General features: G+C 36.1%; 1 protein-coding gene across 12 annotated transcripts in view; it reads left to right on the top strand.

The window, feature by feature from the left end:
* Positions 1-21,941, top strand: part of atp8a2 (ATPase phospholipid transporting 8A2) — a 60,384-nt gene that overhangs the window by 20,219 nt on the left and 18,224 nt on the right. For 9 of the 12 annotated variants that reach the window (XR_014029165.1, XR_014029166.1, XM_081352401.1 and 6 more), the window contains 19 exons: positions 174-301; positions 392-503; positions 1,222-1,390; positions 1,553-1,680; positions 2,072-2,149; positions 2,238-2,326; positions 2,476-2,520; positions 2,643-2,718; positions 2,827-2,932; positions 3,436-3,524; positions 3,620-3,669; positions 3,762-3,831; positions 4,225-4,309; positions 4,393-4,532; positions 6,156-6,294; positions 7,179-7,243; positions 17,520-17,692; positions 20,396-20,579; positions 20,799-20,909. Coding sequence is in view for 10 of the 12 variants with exons in the window: in XM_081352401.1 (XP_081208527.1) it covers positions 174-301; positions 392-503; positions 1,222-1,390; positions 1,553-1,680; positions 2,072-2,149; positions 2,238-2,326; positions 2,476-2,520; positions 2,643-2,718; positions 2,827-2,932; positions 3,436-3,524; positions 3,620-3,669; positions 3,762-3,831; positions 4,225-4,309; positions 4,393-4,532; positions 6,156-6,294; positions 7,179-7,243; positions 17,520-17,692; positions 20,396-20,579; positions 20,799-20,909 (2,037 nt within the window). In the remaining 2 variants the exon portion in view is untranslated. The remainder of the gene's footprint in view (positions 1-173; positions 302-391; positions 504-1,221; positions 1,391-1,552; positions 1,681-2,071; positions 2,150-2,237; positions 2,327-2,475; positions 2,521-2,642; positions 2,719-2,826; positions 2,933-3,435; positions 3,525-3,619; positions 3,670-3,761; positions 3,832-4,224; positions 4,310-4,392; positions 4,533-6,155; positions 6,295-7,178; positions 7,244-17,519; positions 17,693-20,395; positions 20,580-20,798; positions 20,910-21,941) is intronic. The other 3 variants (XM_081352402.1, XM_081352400.1, XM_081352398.1) reach the window with 1 other exon arrangement.

Below are 21,941 nucleotides of genomic sequence, written 5' to 3'. Positions count from 1 at the left end.
TATTCAGATATTATGAAATTACTATTATAAAATACCAAATCATCAAGAAGTTATTTTTTGTCAAAGGTTGACTTTTTTGTACTAAAGTATGAGGTAGGAAAACTCACAATCTTTGTGGCACCGGTGTTATTGCTCTCAAATGTTAATGTTAAACTTTGTTCCTTGTGTTCCAGGGTCTTTCACTCACAGCTAGTTTTCAGTCTCTGGAGGAACTGATAGCTTTGACTGGTCGTCTTGAATGTGAGGGGCCAAACAGACACTTGTACGACTTCACTGGAACACTGCGCTTAGACAACCTCAAGTACGCCTATTTACTATTTGAAATAGTGTGAATTTAAAATATAACACACATACACACACTTCATTCAGTGACCATGTGCTTGAATTATAGCCCAGTTCCACTTGGGCCGGACCAGGTGCTGTTACGAGGCGCCCAGCTCAGGAACACGCAGTGGGTTGTGGGAATTGTAGTTTACACTGGACATGATTCTAAACTCATGCAGGTAAGTGATCTCAAAAAAGCTGGATGTGTTGTTACTCTTAACTAAAACTGTTAAAATAATTTGCATTAAATGAAATAAAACTGAAATAAAATAAAATATAAATCAGATGAAAAACTAACAAAATTTAGAAAATGTTGCCTTGGCAACTAACTGAAATAAAATGCTAAAATAAGTTGAAGTAATACAATTACTAAAACTGAAATAAATACAAAATAAATATTTATCAATAAAATATAAATTAGAATATGAAATAAATCTAAAACTTAAAATGAAAACAAAATATAGAAATAATAGCAAATTCTAAAATATGAATAAATACAGCAATAGTAGATAAATAATACTAAAATAACTTTTGGGAATTTAACAAATGAGTAATGAAGGAGTGTTCTTTTAAAAAAATTGTAACAGAAAAAAAAAAGAATTATTTGAAGAAAAATGCAAATGTAAATGATCAGAGTGTTATGGTATTGCAGTCATTTACAATGACACAGTACTTTTTTTGAAAGGGTAATCATAATCAGATACATATTTGATACAGTCAAGACTATTTTAATAACTTGTATAGATTAAAACATGGAGTCACTATATATGTAAAGTCTCTAATGCTCACCAAGGCTGCATTCATTATTATTAAAATTAATTAAAAAATATTTTTACTGACCCCCAAACCTTTGAACGGTAGTGTATAGAGCATTAATATAATGTTTCCATCCTGCAGAATTCCACTAAAGCTCCACTGAAACGCTCTAATGTGGAGCGTGTAACAAACATGCAGATCCTGGTTCTGTTCGGGATTCTCCTGGTCATGGCGCTGGTCAGCTCCATCGGGGCCGCCATATGGAACGAACAGCACACGGATAAGGCTTGCTGGTACCTTTCCCGTGCAGGTATATATACACAGTGAAACCTACTTTGCCGTTTTAGATGTGGATTTAGAATATGTATTCTGCCTTTTCACTTATTGCCACATACTAGCCCTAAATAAATGGTTTTGATAATTTTGCATATGTTAATGTTTATAAAATAAGCTTATGTCATTGTCTATCCAGGTGACATCTCCCTGAACTTCTGGTACAATCTGCTGACCTTCATCATCCTCTATAACAACCTGATACCAATCAGCCTACTGGTTACTCTGGAAGTGGTCAAATTCACACAGGCTCTCTTCATTAACTGGGTAAAATAAGACTGAATATCACCAATTACATTGGGCAGTTGATCCCAAGTGATGCACCGAAACCCAATATTTTGGATGGTGGGATTGGTGAAATATAACAATTTAAATGATAGTAAACTGTAATAACTTGTTTTCATGACAGATTTATTAAAGCATACACTAAATAATGAATACATAACTAATAGGTTAAGTAAAAAATATAATGAATATGTAATACAGTGCATATATTTATCAAAATGCTTCTCTCTAGAGTTATTTTTTGCATCACTCAATGTTAAAATACATTTTTCAAACGGTACCAAAACCATGAGCAGAGAACTGTGATTTAAACTGAAACCTAAGAATTTCAACCGTTATGAATGAATGCTTTGTTCTTCATGCGTATTTACAGGATGTTGAGATGTATTACGCCGAGACAGACACTCCCGCTATGGCCCGAACATCCAATCTGAATGAAGAACTAGGCCAAGTGAGGAGAAGCTCTTCTTGTTAACTTTTACAAATGTTAATGTACCTTGACTCCAATACGCCTCATTCACTGTCTTTTTCTTTTTCAGGTAAAATATCTATTTTCAGATAAGACTGGCACTCTCACCTGCAACATCATGCACTTTAAGAAGTGCACCATAGCTGGAATTACATACGGGTAATTGTGGTGTTCTTTTGCTTTTGTACATCAATACACTCACATTATCCTTGTGCTTTGCATCGTTCTGGCTCTATTAGAGTGCATTGATCTGTTACTTTTTGTTTATATTTGTGTGAGTGGCCACTGATCTATAACGCTGTCTCCAGGCACTTCCCAGACCTGGAATGCGATCGATCCATGGAGGACTTCAGGTCAGATGCCGCTGATTCTATTTGTCCTGTACCCTGGCAAATATTACGCAGGTCTAAGAGGATAATGTGCATTATGAAATTATGTTGTCCATTACATCTTATTTCTGTCTGTCTTTTTGCAGTCACCTTCCCTCTACAAGTCATAATTCTACTGAGTTTGATGATCCTGCTCTTATCCAGAACATTGAGAAGAACCATGTAAGAGCTTTTTAGCTGTCCTCTGTTATACCTGGGATGTTAAAACACAGGTTCTTGTGTATCATGTATGTTAATAGTTAAAATATGTCCTTTTCTCCTTTTCTATAGCCCACATGCCCCCAGATTTGTGAGTTTTTGACCATGATGGCTGTTTGTCACACTGTTGTACCTGAGCGAGAAGAAGACCAACTAATCTACCAGGCTTCCTCACCAGGTACCACAATATTCTTATTGGTTTATTGGTATTTGAAGCTTCTCCTTCAGTTTGATTTAGTAGTTAACCACTTATTTGTCACGCTTAAAATCGTTTTCATGTAAGTGAAATAATGATTGACACAGAACATTGTCACAAAACAAAATTTCACTAATCATTCAACATGAGTTAAAGATCCTGAAGAAACTGTATCATGGTTTCCATAAATATCTTAAGCGGCACAACTGTTTTTAACATTGATAATAATTAGAATGTTTCTTTAGCTTTCTTAATCAGCGTATTAGAATGATTTCTGAAGGATCATGTGACACTGAAGACTGGAGTAATGATGCTGGAAAATCTGCGTTGCCATCACAGAAATAAATTACATTTTAAAATATGATAGAAATCAGTCATTTTGAATTGATATTTTACAATATTACTGTTTTTATTGTGCGTTTGTCATTAAATAAATGCAGCCTTGGTGACTTTTGACTGATGTTTCCATAATCTTGTGTTTTCAGATGAAGGAGCGCTGGTTAAAGGTGCCAAGAGTCTGGGCTTTGTTTTTACTGCACGAACACCACATTCAGTCATCATAGAGGCGGTTAGTGTGTGTTTTCTTGCCATTAATAATAAGAACTCAAAACGTACTGTTTGTATGTTTTTGTATTAAATTTGTGCTTTTTTATTGTGTTTGTTTCTCAGAGAGAAAAAGAGCAGACATATGAGCTTCTTAATGTACTTGAATTTTCCAGGTAGGAAACAGCTGTGAACTCTCACATCATCACACATACAACATCACAAACACACATTGTTGTGTTTCAATGCATGTGTCTTTTTTTTGCAGCAATCGCAAACGGATGTCAGTGATTGTCAGAACACCTACGGGCAAACTTCGACTTTATTGCAAGGGAGCGGTGAGTATTTCATAAACCACATAATTAGCATGGAGACAGAATGTACAGTAATGTTCAAAAGTTTGGGGTCGGTAAGATTTCTTAAAAATGTTTTTGTCTCTTAAGCTCAAGGCTGCCTTTTATATGATCAAAAATACAGTTTTTTTGACATTATAAATGTCTTTACTGTCATTTTTTAAATGCATCCTTACAGAATAAAAGTATTGATTTCTTAAAAAACAATATTACAGACCCCAAACTTTTGAATGGTAGTGTTTACAGTACATATACATTCATATTTTGTTAGTTTCACATAATTAATCATTCCTTGTGATGTTAAAGCCTATACTCAATATGGATAGGATTATATGCCACAAGCCATAGCAATGTAATGATGCTATGCATGTATTACAGGACAATGTGATTTTTGAGCGTCTGAATGAGACGTCACAATATAAGGACCTAACTTTAGCCCATCTGGAGCAGTTTGCCACAGAAGGTGAAGAGTTTCTCAAGCCTTTCATTGTTTGTCACAGTTTATCTTCTCTTTGGATTAACTTTGGTTTGTGTTTGCATGCGCAGGGCTGCGGACACTTTGTTTTGCGTATGTGGACCTTGAGGAGGGGGCGTATCAGGAATGGCTGAAGGAGTACAATCGTATAAGCACTGTGCTAAAGGACAGGGCACAGAAACTGGAGGAATGCTACGAACTCATTGAGAAGGTGCATAATATATGCCATGCTTATCACTAGAGAACAGCTATTATATTTGAACAAGGGATTGTTTGCGAGAGAGTGTGTGTTTACTCTCACCAATCCAGCCTTTTTACTACAGGACTGATTCACATAGATGAACCACATTTTGTCACACACGATGTAGATCTGAAATCAGACCTCTTAGACAGAACTGAGCAAAACTATGAAAGGATATCTTGTATATTTGTTAGGAATAATTGGCAAGAAAATTCATGGACTGTCTCTCGCATATGGCAAGAGATGGCCATAGAATCACCAAGAGTTGGATACAACTGAAATGCTGATATATAGATAGATAGATAGATAGATAGATAGATAGATAGATAGATAGATAGATAGATAGATAGATAGATAGATAGATAGATAGATAGATAGATAGATAGATAGATAGATAGAGTCTGATGCTGAGATTGTAAATGGGTGTGCTTCAGCTGCAGTGCTTTGATTGGTCAACAGGTGGCACCGTAACATTACATTTTCACAGCTATGAACTCATATTGTTCAGAGGGTGGTACTCTGTTGTTCTCTCATTAACTTCTACAAGCTATTAACTCACTGACTCCCCATCAGGCCGGATTACACAGTATTGCAAAACTTGGAACTTACTGATCAGAGATCTAAGCCCCAGGACACAGACGCTGTTATATAGAGCAGTGAAAATCCAGTTTGTTGGGTTTTGTGTGCTTTTCAGGGCTCTGGCCCAGATTAGTAGTCTGAGGACGGGTTGGTATACCACAGTGAGGATAATTACCTGCACCGGTCTGCCAAAAGCCCCATAAAACCAGAGTCAACAACACTGCTGTGTTACGTCTGCACACACACATAAATACACTAAACACTCCACAAATATTCCCTTACATACACATACATGGAGGGAAAGAGAAAATAGAAAGAATTGGATAAGAAATGGTAAAAGATGAAGAGGAGTAAATGAGAGCAGATGGAGTGAGAAGGTGTGAAAGATGTTGAGGTGTTGTGTTACCTGGCTTTATTTAGTAGTAAGGTTCGAAAACATGTTGTGTGCTATCACTTTTCTAAGAAATCACACTCAGGATTTTTGCCTGAGGAGAATAAATTAGAATTTAAAAATCCCATAGAACTCGAGCAATATCTAGAAACCAGGATATAATAAAGACTTCAGGGTCAGCTAGTAACACCCTAGTACACCACCCATAACACCCTTGCATCATAATCCAGTTCATTTTCTGAAGTTAGTAAACAGGATTCAAAATTTGAAATTTAACTAAGAATTAATTAAAATAATTTAATAAATTGCATTTATCTGCTGTAATTTTAGTTTGAATTTAAATACATATAATTTTACACTATAAATTATCCATAAACATTTGATCATACACACAATGTGGTATATTTTACAGAAACAAGACTATATTAATAATTAGACCAATAAATGTAATCTAATCAAATGAATACTGTACAATTAAATTCAAAGTCCAATTCATATTTATGAGGGGAAGTTACAATTTAGATTTTTATATTATATAGTTTAAATAAGTTTAAATTTAGTTTTCTCTTTTCTTCTTCCATCTTCCTCTTTCAATTGTTTTCATTCATCTCTTTGTAACGCAGAACTTGCTGTTGTTGGGTGCCACTGCGATAGAAGACCGGCTGCAAGCGGGAGTCCCGGAAACCATAGCAACACTCATGAAGGCCGACATCAAGATCTGGGTTCTGACTGGAGACAAGCAGGAGACGGCCATCAATATCGGTGTGTGTCATACATGTGTATATAAAAATCAAATGTAAATTCATGTCCCAGTTACGCTTAATGTTGTCGCATTTTCCTGGTGAAATAAACCAAAAAAAAAAAAACTAAAGGCAGTAACAATTTAAACAATATATTTGATTTGTGAACTGGTGTTCAGCTGTTCTTTTTAATAGTCAACTTATTTTTGGATCATCAGTCATCAAGCTCAGTAAACACTGGTCACAGACACAGAGTTGGAAATCTATGACTGATTATAACATGGTTTTGCAGTTGTGAGTGTTTGACAATCATGGCAGCTCACAGGTTATTATTAAACATTTAGTCCTATGCAAAAAAAAAAACATCAGTGGGTCAAAGTGCTGGGTCTGTTTTGCTGGTTTTATAAGAGATTTGTGCACTTGTCAGCTGGACAGGAAGACCAGTTAAACCACTTAAACAGACAAGCAAACCACCTTAGGCTGGTTTAAGCTCAGCATAAAAAAGACACCTTTTTTTAACTAAAAATGGAAAATAAGCTTTTCTTTTTAATATATTGCATGTTTTATTTCTGGTTTCTTAGGAGACTTTTTGTATAATTGACATATTATATATATATATATATAAATACACACATATGACAGAATACAATATCAAACAGACACCGATTGAAAACCCACAAACAGACTCCCAGATTAATGGAGACGTGGAAGGAAGGTCAGATAGGCAGTCAGGCGGGCGCTGCAGACAGACAGCTCAAAATAAATTGGGTGAGACTGGAGATAAAGCACTGGACAGCAGACAGGCATTAGTGGGTAATGACAGATATACAAAGAGGTTAAGTTGTTGTTGGGGTGTGTACGTGTGGCTTTGTGTAACGCTTCTACTGTAACTCCTCTGTGCCTCAGGTTACTCCTGTAAGCTGGTGTCACATGGCATGTCCCTCATCATCGTCAATGAAGATTCCCTGGATGTAAGTACATATTTTGCATGTGTGTGTGTGTGTGTGTGTGTGTGTGTGTGTGTGTGTGTGTGTTGTCTCTGGAGGACGTTGGGTGTGGACGGGGGAAGAAAGTGTGTGTCTTTTTGTTCTTGTTCTCAATGATGACACCAGACACTTTAATTACCTTCACCTGTACATGATGAAAGCCATGATGGATCATATGTGCTGTGAAAAATTACATACTTGTGAGTGTGTAACAGAAGAGTAGGCAAGCTTTGGGACATAGTTATGTGCATGCTGTCACCGTTTAAACTGCCCTGTCAATCATCTTGTCACGGTTAAAATATAATTTATTTTCCTACAGTTTCAGAGAGAAATGTAGTAGTTCTCATGCGGAGAACTCTCCTTGTGTGTTTGCAATTTGCATAATGATGCATTTAAAAGTTAATGACCAAAGGTATTATTACAAAAGTTCGCAGTGCTGTTGCAAATTAAATATAATGTGGATAACATTGAATAAAAGTCTTTTCGTCAGGTTAGATACTGATAATGAATCACTCAAACCCCTTTATCTAAACCTCTGTACTTAACCGTCGGACTCGCACATCCGTCATGTTTGTAGCTTTTTAACACTTTTTATTCTTGTTTGTAGAATGTTTGTAGAATTCTAATCGAATCCTCGTCCAACACGCAATGGGTTGTGGGGAATATTAGCCGTTAGAGTGTGCAGGGATCTCCACTTCGGATTCTAACCGGAAAAAGTAGACCATCCGGATATCTTTGGAATACTCATTTCAACATACTACGATTTGGGACACACTAATTCTGATTTCGAATACTATTTGGGACTGATAGTATGTGAATTGGGACGCAGCAATGGACACACACTCATTAAGCACATGAGAAAAAGCTGAATAGCACACACAGGTGTATCTTTAATTAGAAGAACATTTCTGTCCCCTAGGTTGATTTCAAAGGAAGAATGCTTTAAGGAATGCTTATGAATCTAGTTTTAAAAGGTGAATTATAATAGCTATCAATTTTAGCTATCAATCTCTTTGATAATGTTTTCCTTATTTTTCCTCTACTCGGTTGTAGGACAACTAGTCCGCTCCTCTATTTTTTCTCACACACAAGGTTAATTACTTCCAGGCAAAGATAGTCATACTAGGGAGCTTGTAAAGTCTCAGATCTCTCAGTCAGCCAGACAGCAGAGCATCACTCACTCACACACATACATGCATTTAAGCACACATACACACACATACTGAGTAGAGATCTGGAAACTAAAGCTCCCAGGTTGAAACAGGATGACTGTTATGCGTTTAATTTTTTCCCCCTTGTTTAGAAACAATGATAACGGTTTGTAAAAATACAGTTGGCAGATTTTTGGCTCTTTTTGTTTCCAGTAATTTTGTTTGTAAAATGAAAACAGTATGTTCAGATGATTCGGTTTAGTTGTTGCTGGATTGAGGCTTAAAGAGGCCATGCTATAATTGTAAATATAATTATGGCTGAAGGGTATTGTTACCCCAGCATCAAATTGCTTATTTTAAACTCTCATATCCATTTGCAGATAAGAAGCATGAGTTTGCACAAGTGCCGAATGTTGCATGTAATAAAAAAAATTATATATATTATATATAAATTATTCCTGTGATGGCAAAGCTGAATTTTCAGCATCATTACTCTAGTCTTCAGTGTCACATGATCCTTTAGAAATCGTTCTAATATGTTGATTTGCTGCTTGAAAACATTTCTTATTGTTATCAATGTTGAAAACTATGGAAGCTTGTTTCCGCCACAAAATAAAAAAAATAAAAGATAATTGCAACTTTTTATCTCACAATTGCGAGTTTACATCTCGCAATTCTGACTTTATTTCTCAGAATTGCGAGATATAAAGTCAGAATTGCGTGTTTTAAAGTCGCAATTGCGTGTTATAAAGTCAGAATTCTGAGATATAAAGTCAGAATTGCGAGATATAAAGTCAGAATTGCGTGAAATAGTCACAATTGCGTGTTATAAAGTCAGAATTCTGACTTTTTTCTCGCAATTGCGACTTTATATCACGCAATTCTGACTTTATATCTCAGAATTCTGACTTTATATCACGCAATTGGGAGATATAAAGTCAGAATTGCATGATATAAAGTCAGGATTGTGAGATATAAACTATTCTGAGGTAAAAAAAAAAAAAAAAAAGTCCGTCTTTTTTTTCCCCTTAGAATTGGACTTTGTATCTCACAATTCTGAGAAAAGATGTCAGAATTGCGAGATATAAACTCGCAATTATGTGTTATAAAGTCAGAATTGCGTGATATAAAGTCAGAATTCTGAGATATAAAGTCAGAATTGCGTGATATAAAGTCGCAATTGCGAGAAAAAAAGTCAGAATTCTGACTTTATAAGACGCAATTGCGACTTTATATCTCGCAATTCTGACTTTATATCTCAGAATTCTGACTTTATATCACGCAATTCTGACTTTATATCTCAGAATTCTGACTTTATATCACGCAATTCTGACTTTATATCTCGCAATTCTGAGAAATAAAGTCAGAATTGCGAGATGTAAACTCGCAATTGTGAGATAAAAAGTCGCAATTATCTTTTATTTTTTTTATTTTGTGGCGGAAACAAGCTTCCATAGAAAACAGTGCGTTTTTTAGGATTCGTTGATGAAAAGAAATATCAAAAGAACCTTTTATTTGAAATGGAAATGATTTGGAACATTATAAATGTTGAATAAAAGCTGGATAAATGTATAAATTATTCTTTCAAATAAAATCTTCCTGACTTAAAACATTTGAAATTGTAGTGTAAATAGAACAATTTAAATACAGTATATATAAATATTTTTTAGCAAATATATAATGCATTTCTAAGAATTCAAATGTATTATTCTTTTGTGGTGGGGCCAGTAAAAATATTAGAAGGAAAAAAAATATTGATCCTGATCAAACGAATAAATATAGAATGGAATGTTTTTATTTAGGTGCATTTTATTTACTCTTGCATGTTTTAGCGCAGCTGCTAGGATGAATTGACCAATCAGCATCCAGAACTTTATATATTTTATAAGGGCATATTAACCATTCCCATTTTATCAGTATTACTTGCCAAGTCTTTTCATTTGACTTGTTTGTTGATGTCAAAAACATGTGATTTAAAATTCAGGCTCAGTGTGAATAGTCCCATTAGGCTCAATCTAAAGCCTATGGCCCAGCAACAAGACGTTGTGGTTGTAATGGGTGGTGATTAATAAATAATAGTATTGTTTTTGTTCTGCCCCTAACGGGCCGCCATTTGCGGTAGTCAATATTGTACTTTTGAAAATTGTCCAACTACATAATAGGATTTATTGAATGAGTGTTTAATGGCTTTTTATTTGGACATTTTATGCCAGTAGTAAAAGATTGACATTTTAAGGAGATGGGCGGTTTTCGTCTTGGTTAAAACCTCCTAAAGAATTCTTTCTTATCTTATCGAGCTCTTAAAATAACCCACAATACCTCAGACACTACTGGGGTGAGCCTAATGTCACAGCTGTGTGTGTTTGTGTGGAGGGTATGAAGAGTGTAGTGTGTTTGTGTGTGAGTCAGCTGCCGTTTCATGTAACGCACAGTTGGGCCAACACATCACGGTCCTTCATGTCTTCCTTTCCTTTCTGTCTGTCATCTATATAATGCACAAATAAGTTTGTTCGTCGTTGTTGATGGTGTGATTGGTCAATTTTCTCGGTCTCTCCTGTCACAGATCTCCTCCTCTGTCTGTCAGCGGCTCCCAAATTTACAGGAACAGGGTGTGCATTAGAGTGTGTTCGAGCATAAGTGTGTGTGTCGAGTGAGGAGTAACGCGATCTCCTTTTGGCGCTCAATCTCGTCAAAACAAATTCTGCCAGCAAAGCCTCCTGGGTAAACATGATGGCTTTTGACTCAGACTCTGTGACAAGTTCCATCTGTCACTCTGCTGTGACACACACACACGGTCCCATTCAGACAGCTGGTGTCCTTGTAACACACATGGAGTTATTCTTATCCAAACATTTTCTTTGCCTCCTTCCTTTGTCGTGCATATTCTTTCCGTGGCCCACACATATTCACTCTTACTTTCCCAGACACACACACACACACACACTGTCTGTCTGATCTTTCTGATAGGCTGCATTCCACGTTTGCTGTCACACAGCCTGCATTACATGACTTACACAAACATGCTCACTGTAGTCGTCATTAATCATACACACACACAGGTTGTGCTCCTCTTTCCTCATCCCTATGTGTAATATGAATATTATACACAGAACTAAGAGGTCAGCACATGCGCAAGACGGCTGACATGTAATCAAATTCTCTGTCACGCACATTATTTCGGGGCCAGAACATTACAGGCATCCACTTTGTTTATGTTTTATAGGTATGGGAGTGTTTCTGGCATTTAAAGGGATAGTTCACCCTAAAATGAAAATTCTTACCGTTTAAGAAATGACCATTTATTATACCAATTACTTGTTATGAGGTTATTTTGTCTGTCTAACACAAAAGTAGACATTTTTGAAGGTTCATGCAGCTATTCCTATACAATGACAGATCATAGCGCCTACAAAAACAACTTAAAAGTACCATAAAAAATTGGTTCATATGACTCTTTTTAAGTCGAAACCTTGTGATGGGATATTTTTTGTCCTTTTTAGAGCTTCACTTTAAAAAAGTTTGTCTCTTGCCATACAAGTTCAGTGTTCATTTAAGCTCATTGAAATTGTTGTATTGTGAATGTAATCTTGATTATTTATTATGTCATTTATTGAAAGGGTAGAACATTACTTGCAATTTCTGAGGGTATTTTAAATTAAAAAATGCCTTTACAATAACAGCAATCTTCAGTCATGATTAATTCAGATTATTACAGAACCTCTTTTATGTTATTACTTTTATAAAAAGTTCCTATTATGGGCACAGGCTTTCATTTTATATATGTGACCCTGGACCACAAAACCAGTCGCACGGGTATATTTGTGGCAATAGCCAACAATACATTGTATGGGTCAAAATGATCGATTTTTCTTTTATGCCAAAAATCATTAGGATATTAAAGTCAAGATCATGTTCCATGAAAATTTTTAGTAAATTTCCTACCGTAAATATATAAAATATTTTATTTTTGTGAGTGAATACAGCATAATCGCGAACATAAATGGACAACTTTAAAGGCGATTTTCTCAATGTTTCGATTTTTGGCACCCTCAGATTCCAGATGTTCAAATAGCTGTATCCCGGCCAAATATTGTCCTATCCTAACAAACCATGCATCAATGCTTATTTATTCAGCTTTCAAATGATGTATAATTCTCAAATTCAAAATTGTGACCCATGTGACTGGTTTTGTGGTCCAGGGTCACAATTATACCGTTCAAAAGTTTGTGGTCGGTTGGGATTTTTTTTTTTATATAAGCCGTGTGTGTGTGTGTGTGTGTGTGTGTGTGTGTGTGTGTGTGTGTGTGTGTGTGTGTGTGTGTGTGTGTGTGTGTGTGTGTGTGTGTGTGTGTGTGTGTGTGTGTGTGAGAGAGAGGCCTCGCTGCCTTGTGCTGTTTATGACACAACTGCCATGCTACACTGCCATTGAACAGATAAGGTGACCTGTCATATGTCACAGCAGTTGCCCTTAATGTCTCACTAACTGTGTGTGTGTGTGTGTGTGTGTGTGTGTGTGTGTGTGTGTGTGTGTGTGTGTGTGTGAGATTTCTCTATGAATGGAGAATGTGATCTGTGATATGTAACACCAAAGGGGCCTTTCTCTCTATTCTAAATATAAATGTGATAAGATCCCTTTCGCAGGAACCTGAGAACACAACAAAGCCCCAGTATGTGTGTGTGTGTGTGTACGTGCTTGTACAGTAGTGTGTTCTATAAATGTATGTGTGTTTGTGAGAACATGTACTCTATTCAGTTCCCAGCACAAAGATATACAGAAAATAACATTTACCTTGGATCATGAAATACATTCACTTTTGATATCTGTCAGGGAATGACATAGAAAAATGTACAGCACATCCAAAATAGGGGAAGTCTGGAGTCTAAATGAGTCCTTAATGGGTAAAACTCTAGTTTTCTCTAGAGTGTCTCAAGAGTTCCTAGCAAAAGGTCTTGATAGAAATTATAGAATAACAATGAAACTGCATCACCAGCAGCTGTTCAATAGTGTCTGTCCACTCATTCCATCCTGTCAAACACATTTCACCACCTGAACTTATTCAACACATGGCTGAGTCCCACAGAATTTGGGAGACACTAGTACTAGTCTTTCATATTATTTATTTATTTACCATAAATTTTAAGTAAAGTTCTAATCTTTAATTAAATATTATGAATAATAATTAGACCCTTTTTTTGTATGTAAAACTAGAGTTAAGTTTTATATTTTTGCTTTACTTTTACACATTTAAAAAAATGTATTTAGAAAAGTGACACTGACATTTGTGATTTCCATTTCACACTTTTAAGAGCGTATTATGTTGCTTGCAAAATATTTTAGTGGTAACACTTTATAATATGGTTCATTTCATTAACATTTGTTAACGCATAAGGCATCACAAACTAACAATGAACGTTACACATATACTGTGTTTTTTATTGTAGTATATTTTGTTTTAAATATTAACATTAATGTGTTATGAATGAATATTGAACAGTAGTATTATAAATTAACATTAACTTATTGTAATTTTTTACCATTTTATTTGTTTATTCATAAAGGACTAGTCTTGCATTATTTATTTATTTATTTATTTATTTATTTATTTATTTACTCCAAGACCCCCCACTGTCCACAACAATATTCAAAAGTCCCATTACTTTAAGTCATTTGTGTATTGCTGAATAAGGAGAGATTTTAAAAAATATTTTTGACTCACAAATTCTACCCCTATAAAATATATTGGGAGGATATTCTTTTTGTATTCATATGTATACAATTTATAAAATGCCTATGGAGTTTAGTGTTTTTTATCATTTTTTGTCAAAGACTACATCCTGATCAGATTCAGAACAATGATCAAAGCACAGTTGGAGTAGATCGAGTCCATCAACACTCCTAATGCTTGCACAGTCTTATAGTCGACATTTTATTCAGTAACATTAGGCAGTTTTGATTTATATGCTGTTTAATGTTGGTGATCACATTATTTTACATATGCATCTGCTTACATATACGTTTCTGCATCTTCGTTTGCATGTGTTTTAGTCAGGACATTCAGTAATCTTTCAGAAGATGTCATAGCGCCACCTACTGTATAACAGTGAAAGCATGGAAAGCCTGAAAATTCCGTCAATTGCGGGAAAGAGTTAAAGGGCTAGTAAAGGTAATAAAGACATCATTAAAGTAATTCATGTGACTCCCGTGGTTTAATTCGCGACACGAGTGCATTGTTTGCACACAAAAGAAAAATTACCACTCAATTAACAAAATTATAATCTCCAACTCGCGTTCACAAGAGCACCACGATGCGTGCGTGTTTTGTTGTCGCAAGAGCAGACTTTATTGCGTGAACGTGCATTGGAGATTCATATTTTGTAAATAAAGTGGTACAGTAAATTATGTTTTTTCATCCTGAGGACCCCTTGGAAGTTTGCTCAGGCCGCCTATTAGGCCCTGTCCCACTGGTTGGGAACCCCTTTCCTAAAGTATTGGCAAGGTTATGGAGAGTGAAACTGTATGGCTTGAGTTTGCATGAATGGAGGATTAATTCTGTGTTCAGTCTGTGGTTTCTGGTTTGCCCAGGGATTAAGATTTAGTGACTGCTGGCGGTTCCCATGGACACAGCGCTAGCAGCCGCGATAGCTAGAGGTTTGACTGGCACGTTCTTCAGGCTTATTAGCACCTCTGTGTTGGAGTATTAGGATGTTTACTGCAACGCAAAGCTAATTGCTCACACGCACACAAACCCACGCACCCACTCATAAAGAAAGATTTAGAAGGTCATTAATGTGGTCATTTAATTGTTAAATAAATAAGATGTGCAAACAGTCCTGTTAGTCCCAGATAAAGACTTCTAAAATCACACCCTGGTGAGAGACACATTGACACATCCTGTCTGAAGTTAATACTAAATCTAAGCAGCCGTGAGTGTCTAATGGAGAGAGTGGAAAAGAGAGAGCTGTCTTTAATAATAAACCTGAGTTAGCTGGGAAATTTTGTCGGTAATGAATTACCAGTAGCAGTTTTCTTAGGCCACTGTTTACACACTGAGACACTTCATGTTTTCCTGGGAAAGGTGAAAGCAAACAGGAATTCCTGAATGAAAAGATAAACACACACAGGCAAAACATGTTCGGGTTGAGCTGAGGAGAGGAGATGAGCTCTAGTTACTCAGGAATCTTGATGGATGATCTCAGCTCCGCTATAAACGGTGTTCCGAAACCTATCGAGCTGCTTCTCTTTCTACTGCCTACATAGACAGCTGCCTTCTGAGGGAACATCCTAACCATCTTGGAATGCTCTACATAGACACAAACATAAATTGCGTACCACACATCCACATATGAGACTCAACTTGCGATTAGTTTACATAGAGATTGATGTTAGCATGTTGCTAAGCTAACGATTCAATAATCATCATAAGCAGCGAAATATTAAATAAAATATTTTTTTAGTGATGCTTTTTTAGCATCAAATGAAATCATCCCTGAATATTTATTTTTCCACTGAGCTTACTCTTGTGAAAAAGATGTTCACTTTGGCATACTTTTAAAAATAGTACATATGGAAATTATGTACTTGCATAGATATACTTATCTTTATACAAGTACAAAGATAAGTATATCTTTAAAAATACCAAATAAATGCAGTTTTTTTAACACTTAAATGCATGTTATTTACAATTAAATTAAAATATTTTATAGTATAAATTTAGATTAAATGCAATTATTTATTAAATAGGACTTTAGGACTTTCATCTTAATATGCAATTTCATAATTTGTCTTTGAAATATGGTTTAAGTTTATTGTCAAATGTACTGTCAAGCATTCATGGTAATTAAATAAACTTCTATGTAATTTCTATTGAAACGTGTATACCATGTATTTAAATTGAATTGTAATTAAACTTTTGAATTTATTTAAAATATATTAACATTAAAATGTAATATCGAATAACACTACAGTTTAAAATTATAATCAAGTGCTTTGCATGTGCTTTAGTTTTTAGTCAACACAAAAAAATAAGTGTACTTTAAACTACATCTACAAGCGCACTTCTTTCTCACAAGGACAGCACGGTGCATTCTGGGATTGACTTTATTGCTACAGTGGGAACAGAGAACATAATTAGGTTTCCTACCTTTTAGAACAGTCTTTGCATCTAAAGCACAGATATAATGCCTACTTATGTAGGCAGCTCACTAAGTTTTGAAGCAAGTCAATCGTTTCGGCAAGATATTGATTAGAGCTGGCAGTATGGAGTGAATTCATTCTCTGTGTTGCACAAAGGCTGTCGTAGCGCTGACAGAGACTTCAGCAGCTGCGTTCATGTATGTTTGTGTGTGTATGCGTGTGTGGCCGCCAGCGCCGTGCCTTGTTGCGTGCTGCGTCGTCCACATGGTTCTCGTTACAGAATGAAGGATGTTTGTTTTCTCTATTAGTGATTCTGTCCCCATTATCAAGATCTCAATCAAAAACCGCCTGCAACCACAATTCAATAAACCTGCACAATTTTTATCTCTCCATGTCTTTTCATCTCACACACTGCCTACTTATCTAAATGCGGACATACCATAGACATCTGTTGTTTTTATAAAATGCGAACTAGCTAACATCAAATTTCTTGACAAACTTTTCTTTTCTTTCTTCCCTCCCTCCATCCTTTATCTTATTTCTAATTCTCTCTCTCCCCATATAAAGTTGTTGGTGGCCAACAGTTCATGCTTTCGAGTCCTTTAAGGGCTTAGAGTGTCTCGGGTGACAGGATGATGTGTAACAGGTGTGTGTGTGTGTGTGAGAGAGAGACTGTGGCGCTAACAGCCCCAATGACACCACTTAAAACATCCCCTTCAACTTCCTTTGGCATTACACTCTTGCTCTGATATGTGTGTGTGATCCATGTGTGTGCGTGAGAAGTGCGTGAAGTGTAGTGTTAGAGAAATAAATGTGTGCTGGCATGTTTCTCAGGAAGGGATTGAAGTACTTTTATATAGCTATGGACATGGTTTAGAAATTAAACTGTAAAAATGACAAATATGAACGTTGTGTAATATATTTATGGGTTTTTAGTATGTGTGGTTATACATTTTCTCCCTTTCTTGCCCCCCAGGCTACCAGGGCCACACTAACTGCTCATTGCTCCTCGCTGGGCGACTCTCTGAGGAAGGAGAACGAGTTGGCGCTCATCATAGACGGACAGACGCTAAAATACGCCCTCTCTTTCGAAGTGCGACAGTCCTTCCTCGACCTTGCGCTGTCTTGCAAGGCTGTCATATGTTGCAGGTATATAGACAAAGACACACATAAACATCCCCACAAATATATCGACATCACTGCCTTAATAAACAAGCTAATGATAAACCCAGAAGTCATTGCTCAGATGTTGCACTTGAAGCTTTGACGAATTAATGACGAGAAAGATTATCTTTATTATCTTGGCTAATCTGAGCAGTTTGAGACATACATCTTTTTTGAAACTCTAGAGGAGACACATGTAAGATTATTAGTTTTTTTTTTTATCAGGAAAAAATAAGAACCTCATAAGCATGAGTCTCAGTTTGCTCTCCATATAATCTCATTGTTTTCTAGGAGAGACATTTCAGATTTTAAAGAGATCTTCTCTGGGGTTTGTATTTTTTATGGGTATTCATTCAGGCGTTAGCACTGAACAGCCGTGCTTGTGTGTGTACTGCGTGTGGCAGTGCATGTGTGTGCGTCTTTAAGTAAAAGGTTGTGTCTTGCCCTGGGTGACTAAATAACTGGTGAAAATAAGCGCTTGGCTCCCAGAACAGAGAGGCTGTGCAGAGGTAATGTAATATACTCAGCTCTGTGCAAATGTCAAACTAATGACTCACTTACTGTCATTATACACTCACACATACTCTCACACACAGGTAGACAATGCAGTCATTCACATCACATTGTTGATTACTGTAAATGTTTATCTGAACATAATCTGAATATAAATAAGTGTGCTGTAAGCTTCAGACAGCTCTGATTCGATAATAAAGTGTGTTTCCATCTGTGAGAGGGAGTAATTGACTTGCTGTTGCATGAAGCCCATATCCGGACTGTGGTCTCCAAGGCCCTACAAACCGACTGAACCAGCCCTTCCAGCACCCCCCACACTGTCCCGAACTGCACATATTCACAGACAACCAGCAGAGAGGAGCACAAATGTGTGTGTGTGTTGGAGAGAAAGTTTGCATCTGTGTGTGTGTGTGTGTGTGTGTGTGTGTTACACGCACGGTTTCCTGAGTTCACACTCTGTTTGTTTAAAGAGCTGCTTTAACCTTCTTATTTTCTGCTCAATTCCACCATGGAGAACATTAGCCAGCCTTTCATCTGCCTCCGGCCTCCGATCTCCCCCCAGCTCACTGTGAGCTATAGAGTTATAGTGGAAAAAGGGTGGAATTGATCAACGCAATGACAAGAGAAAGTGCTTTGAGGAGGATTTGTCTTTTCGATTTTCAATTTTTATGAGTATACCATGCTCATGATATTAGGGAGATCATACGTGTCTGTACTAGCTCATACTTTTCTGGCCAACTTTGAAACGTATTATTGCAGCACTTATAATATTACGGTCTCCTTTTTTTTGTGCTGTAGCATTTCTCAATTTTTGTGTAACAGCTGCTAAATTAATAAATGTAAATGTGTGTCAATGATCATTAATTTTCCTTTAAAATACAAATCTCATCCAACACCTTCCATCGGGAGAAAGAGAATATAGTTTAATGATAGTTTCCTGATTACACGTCTCCAGGCTTCACTAAAAGTTCACTTTTTTTTTTATGTTTTGGTACTGTGTTCCATAGCACATTTACTTCAAAATACGTTGGTAAATGTCCCAAAAAACAAAAGTTATTTTGGAAAAAATACATGGTGGTACTATAATTTTGGCATAAATATTTATCAGAATATACGGCTAATGTTGAATGGCTGTCAATAAGGAAAGATGCTTTTTATGGTTCCAGAGTGTATAGTTATGACAATAACTAGCTAATTAGGAACAATCAGCCTAGGATCCCAAAGAAAGCCTTTTGTGGTGCTGGATCAAACGAAAATGTATATTTGTATAAAAATATATTTTAACGTGTTTAAGATATAGACTGAGGTAGAAGGCTTAATTGGTTAGTGGTACAGAATGCTAATGCTGCCTTCACCAAATTATCATAAATACGAATTTCCTAGTTAAAAACTGGACATGAACGCCCTTTGAAGTCAGATTTACCACTGGGGATAATTTTGATATCCAAGTTCCTGAGTTGGGAATAAACTTTAAACATGGCGGAGGGGAAAAGGATCGCTGCTGTGATTGGTATTCTTTATTATTTTTTTCCCACAACAGCTGCATCTCCTTGTCATTAAGGTAGTGCATATTTACATGTATGAATAATCATTTGAAGTGTATTGTATGTTTTTATGCGCAGCAAAATAGCCTGTATTTCACCGAAATTCCAGAACTGTCAGCAAGCTATCTAGATAACGCGGTAATTGTTTAAATGGTTGTCAATCTATGGGACGCTAAATATAATTATGGTTTTAATAAGATTTTCCCAGTAGATAACCATATAAACAACACCATGTTTTTTCTTGCTTATCAATGAATGGGAAGCTAAATATAATTATAGTTTTAATAAGATTTTCCCAGTAGATAAGCAAGAATGGTGTCTGGTGTCCTCCATGATTCCTGTTCTTTCCAACAACAAAGCGCTTGAATGCTTTGTTCCATTAAAAGTGAATTATGTTCCAGTAAAAGTTCTTTTAGACAATGGAATCACTTTGGGGTCTAAATTGTTCAAGACACCGAATCTCTCGGTCACTTTACACTTCTCTTTTGCTGTCTGATGACATCATCAATGTCATGACATTGCCCATTGATGCACATTATAAAAGGTTTTTAAGAACAAATGTGAACTTGTTTAGTGCTTGTTTGTTGATATGTAACTTGAACGACTAACTTTTGTCATATTTTTCTTTCAGGGTGTCTCCACTGCAGAAGTCAGAGATTGTGGACATGGTGAAGAAGCATGTGAAGGCCATCACACTGGCTATTGGAGACGGAGCCAACGACGTAGGCATGATACAGACGGCACACGTGGGAGTTGGCATAAGCGGGAATGAGGGCATGCAGGCCACCAACTCATCTGACTACTCTATAGCTCAGGTCTGACACACACACACGCACTCATGTAATTCATTATTCTGTGACTCGGTCACACACACGCATCTGATCCTTAAAACTGTAATTATACTACCACAGCACAAAACACACAGCAGTCTTCTGCCCACAGCGCTGTTGTATCCGGGTAGCTGATCCTGCAGTAATGGTTCACATGTGTTCCTGCGGGCAAACTAATTCTTCTCTCAAACTCTTTCTCTTTAGTTCTCATACCTGGAGAAGCTTTTACTGGTTCACGGGGCTTGGAGTTACAACCGGGTCACCAAATGTATACTGTACTGTTTCTATAAGAATGTGGTTCTGTACATCATAGAGGTGCGTACATAATATCAATCAAGTGTGTGTGGGACTTTTCAAGGGGTAGTTCACTCAAACATAAAAATTCTGTCCTTATATGTCATCATGTTCCCAACCCATATTTTTTATTACTTTTTTTTTAAACACAAAAGATCACGTGAAAGATTCATGCTGCTCTTTTCATTCTTTGTGTAAGGTATGAACAGGACTTTCTAGATACAGGGTTTGTACTTAAAGTCCTTAAACCCTTGAAAACAGTCATATTTATGAAGAGGTACTTAAGTGCTTTAATTATTGAAAGACAATATTTATGAAATAAGTGTTTAATTTTTTTGAAAAAAACACTAATACAATAATTTTATGCAAATTAACGCTGCAGTCCATTTTATATAAATATAGAGCGATTTTTCCCATATATTTCCCATAGATTGTTCACATATTTCCAAGTATATGATGCAGCTTTCATTCTTCAGAACAATCATATATTAATGGAAAAAATCAGTTTGAATGAAGAAAGCAATCTCTTTGTCATAGTATCCTTTGCATACTTCTGTATTCATGATAGTATTCATTGCATACTTTGCACGTGATGCACTTTATTTGTACCAGTTTGTTTTAGTAGTATACTTTTATTTATCAATCTACCTTGTTTAGAATTTGAAAGATAATAAAAATATTGTTTTGATAAGCGAGATCTCTGATTGTAAACCTTGAAAACCAAAAAAGTAGTGCTTGTAAACCATTTTTTTTTTAAATAGAAATAGCTTTTTGGGCATGCAGGTTTATTCCTTATCCAGTAATCACAGACAGCTACAAGTATCATCAAAAAATCAGAAATTAATTGGTCAAAATGTGTGGATACCTTTTAAATAGATGTTATAAACACACAATTAATTTTTGCATTATGCATTTTCGAAAAGAAGGTCATACGGTTTGGAATGACATGAATGCAAGTAAATGGTTTATTTATCTTTTTGGGCAAACTGTTTCTTTAAACAACATAGTTTTGCCTTTGGAATGTGTGTACTTGCATGGTATGAGATCTCAAAA

This window comes from Scardinius erythrophthalmus, assembly GCF_964197995.2.
Source record: "Scardinius erythrophthalmus genome assembly, chromosome: 22".
In the NCBI taxonomy this organism is placed as follows: Eukaryota; Metazoa; Chordata; class Actinopteri; order Cypriniformes; family Leuciscidae; genus Scardinius; species Scardinius erythrophthalmus.
The sequence above is the reverse complement of the archived record's forward strand: the minus strand, read 5'-3'. Positions and strand labels throughout refer to the sequence as shown.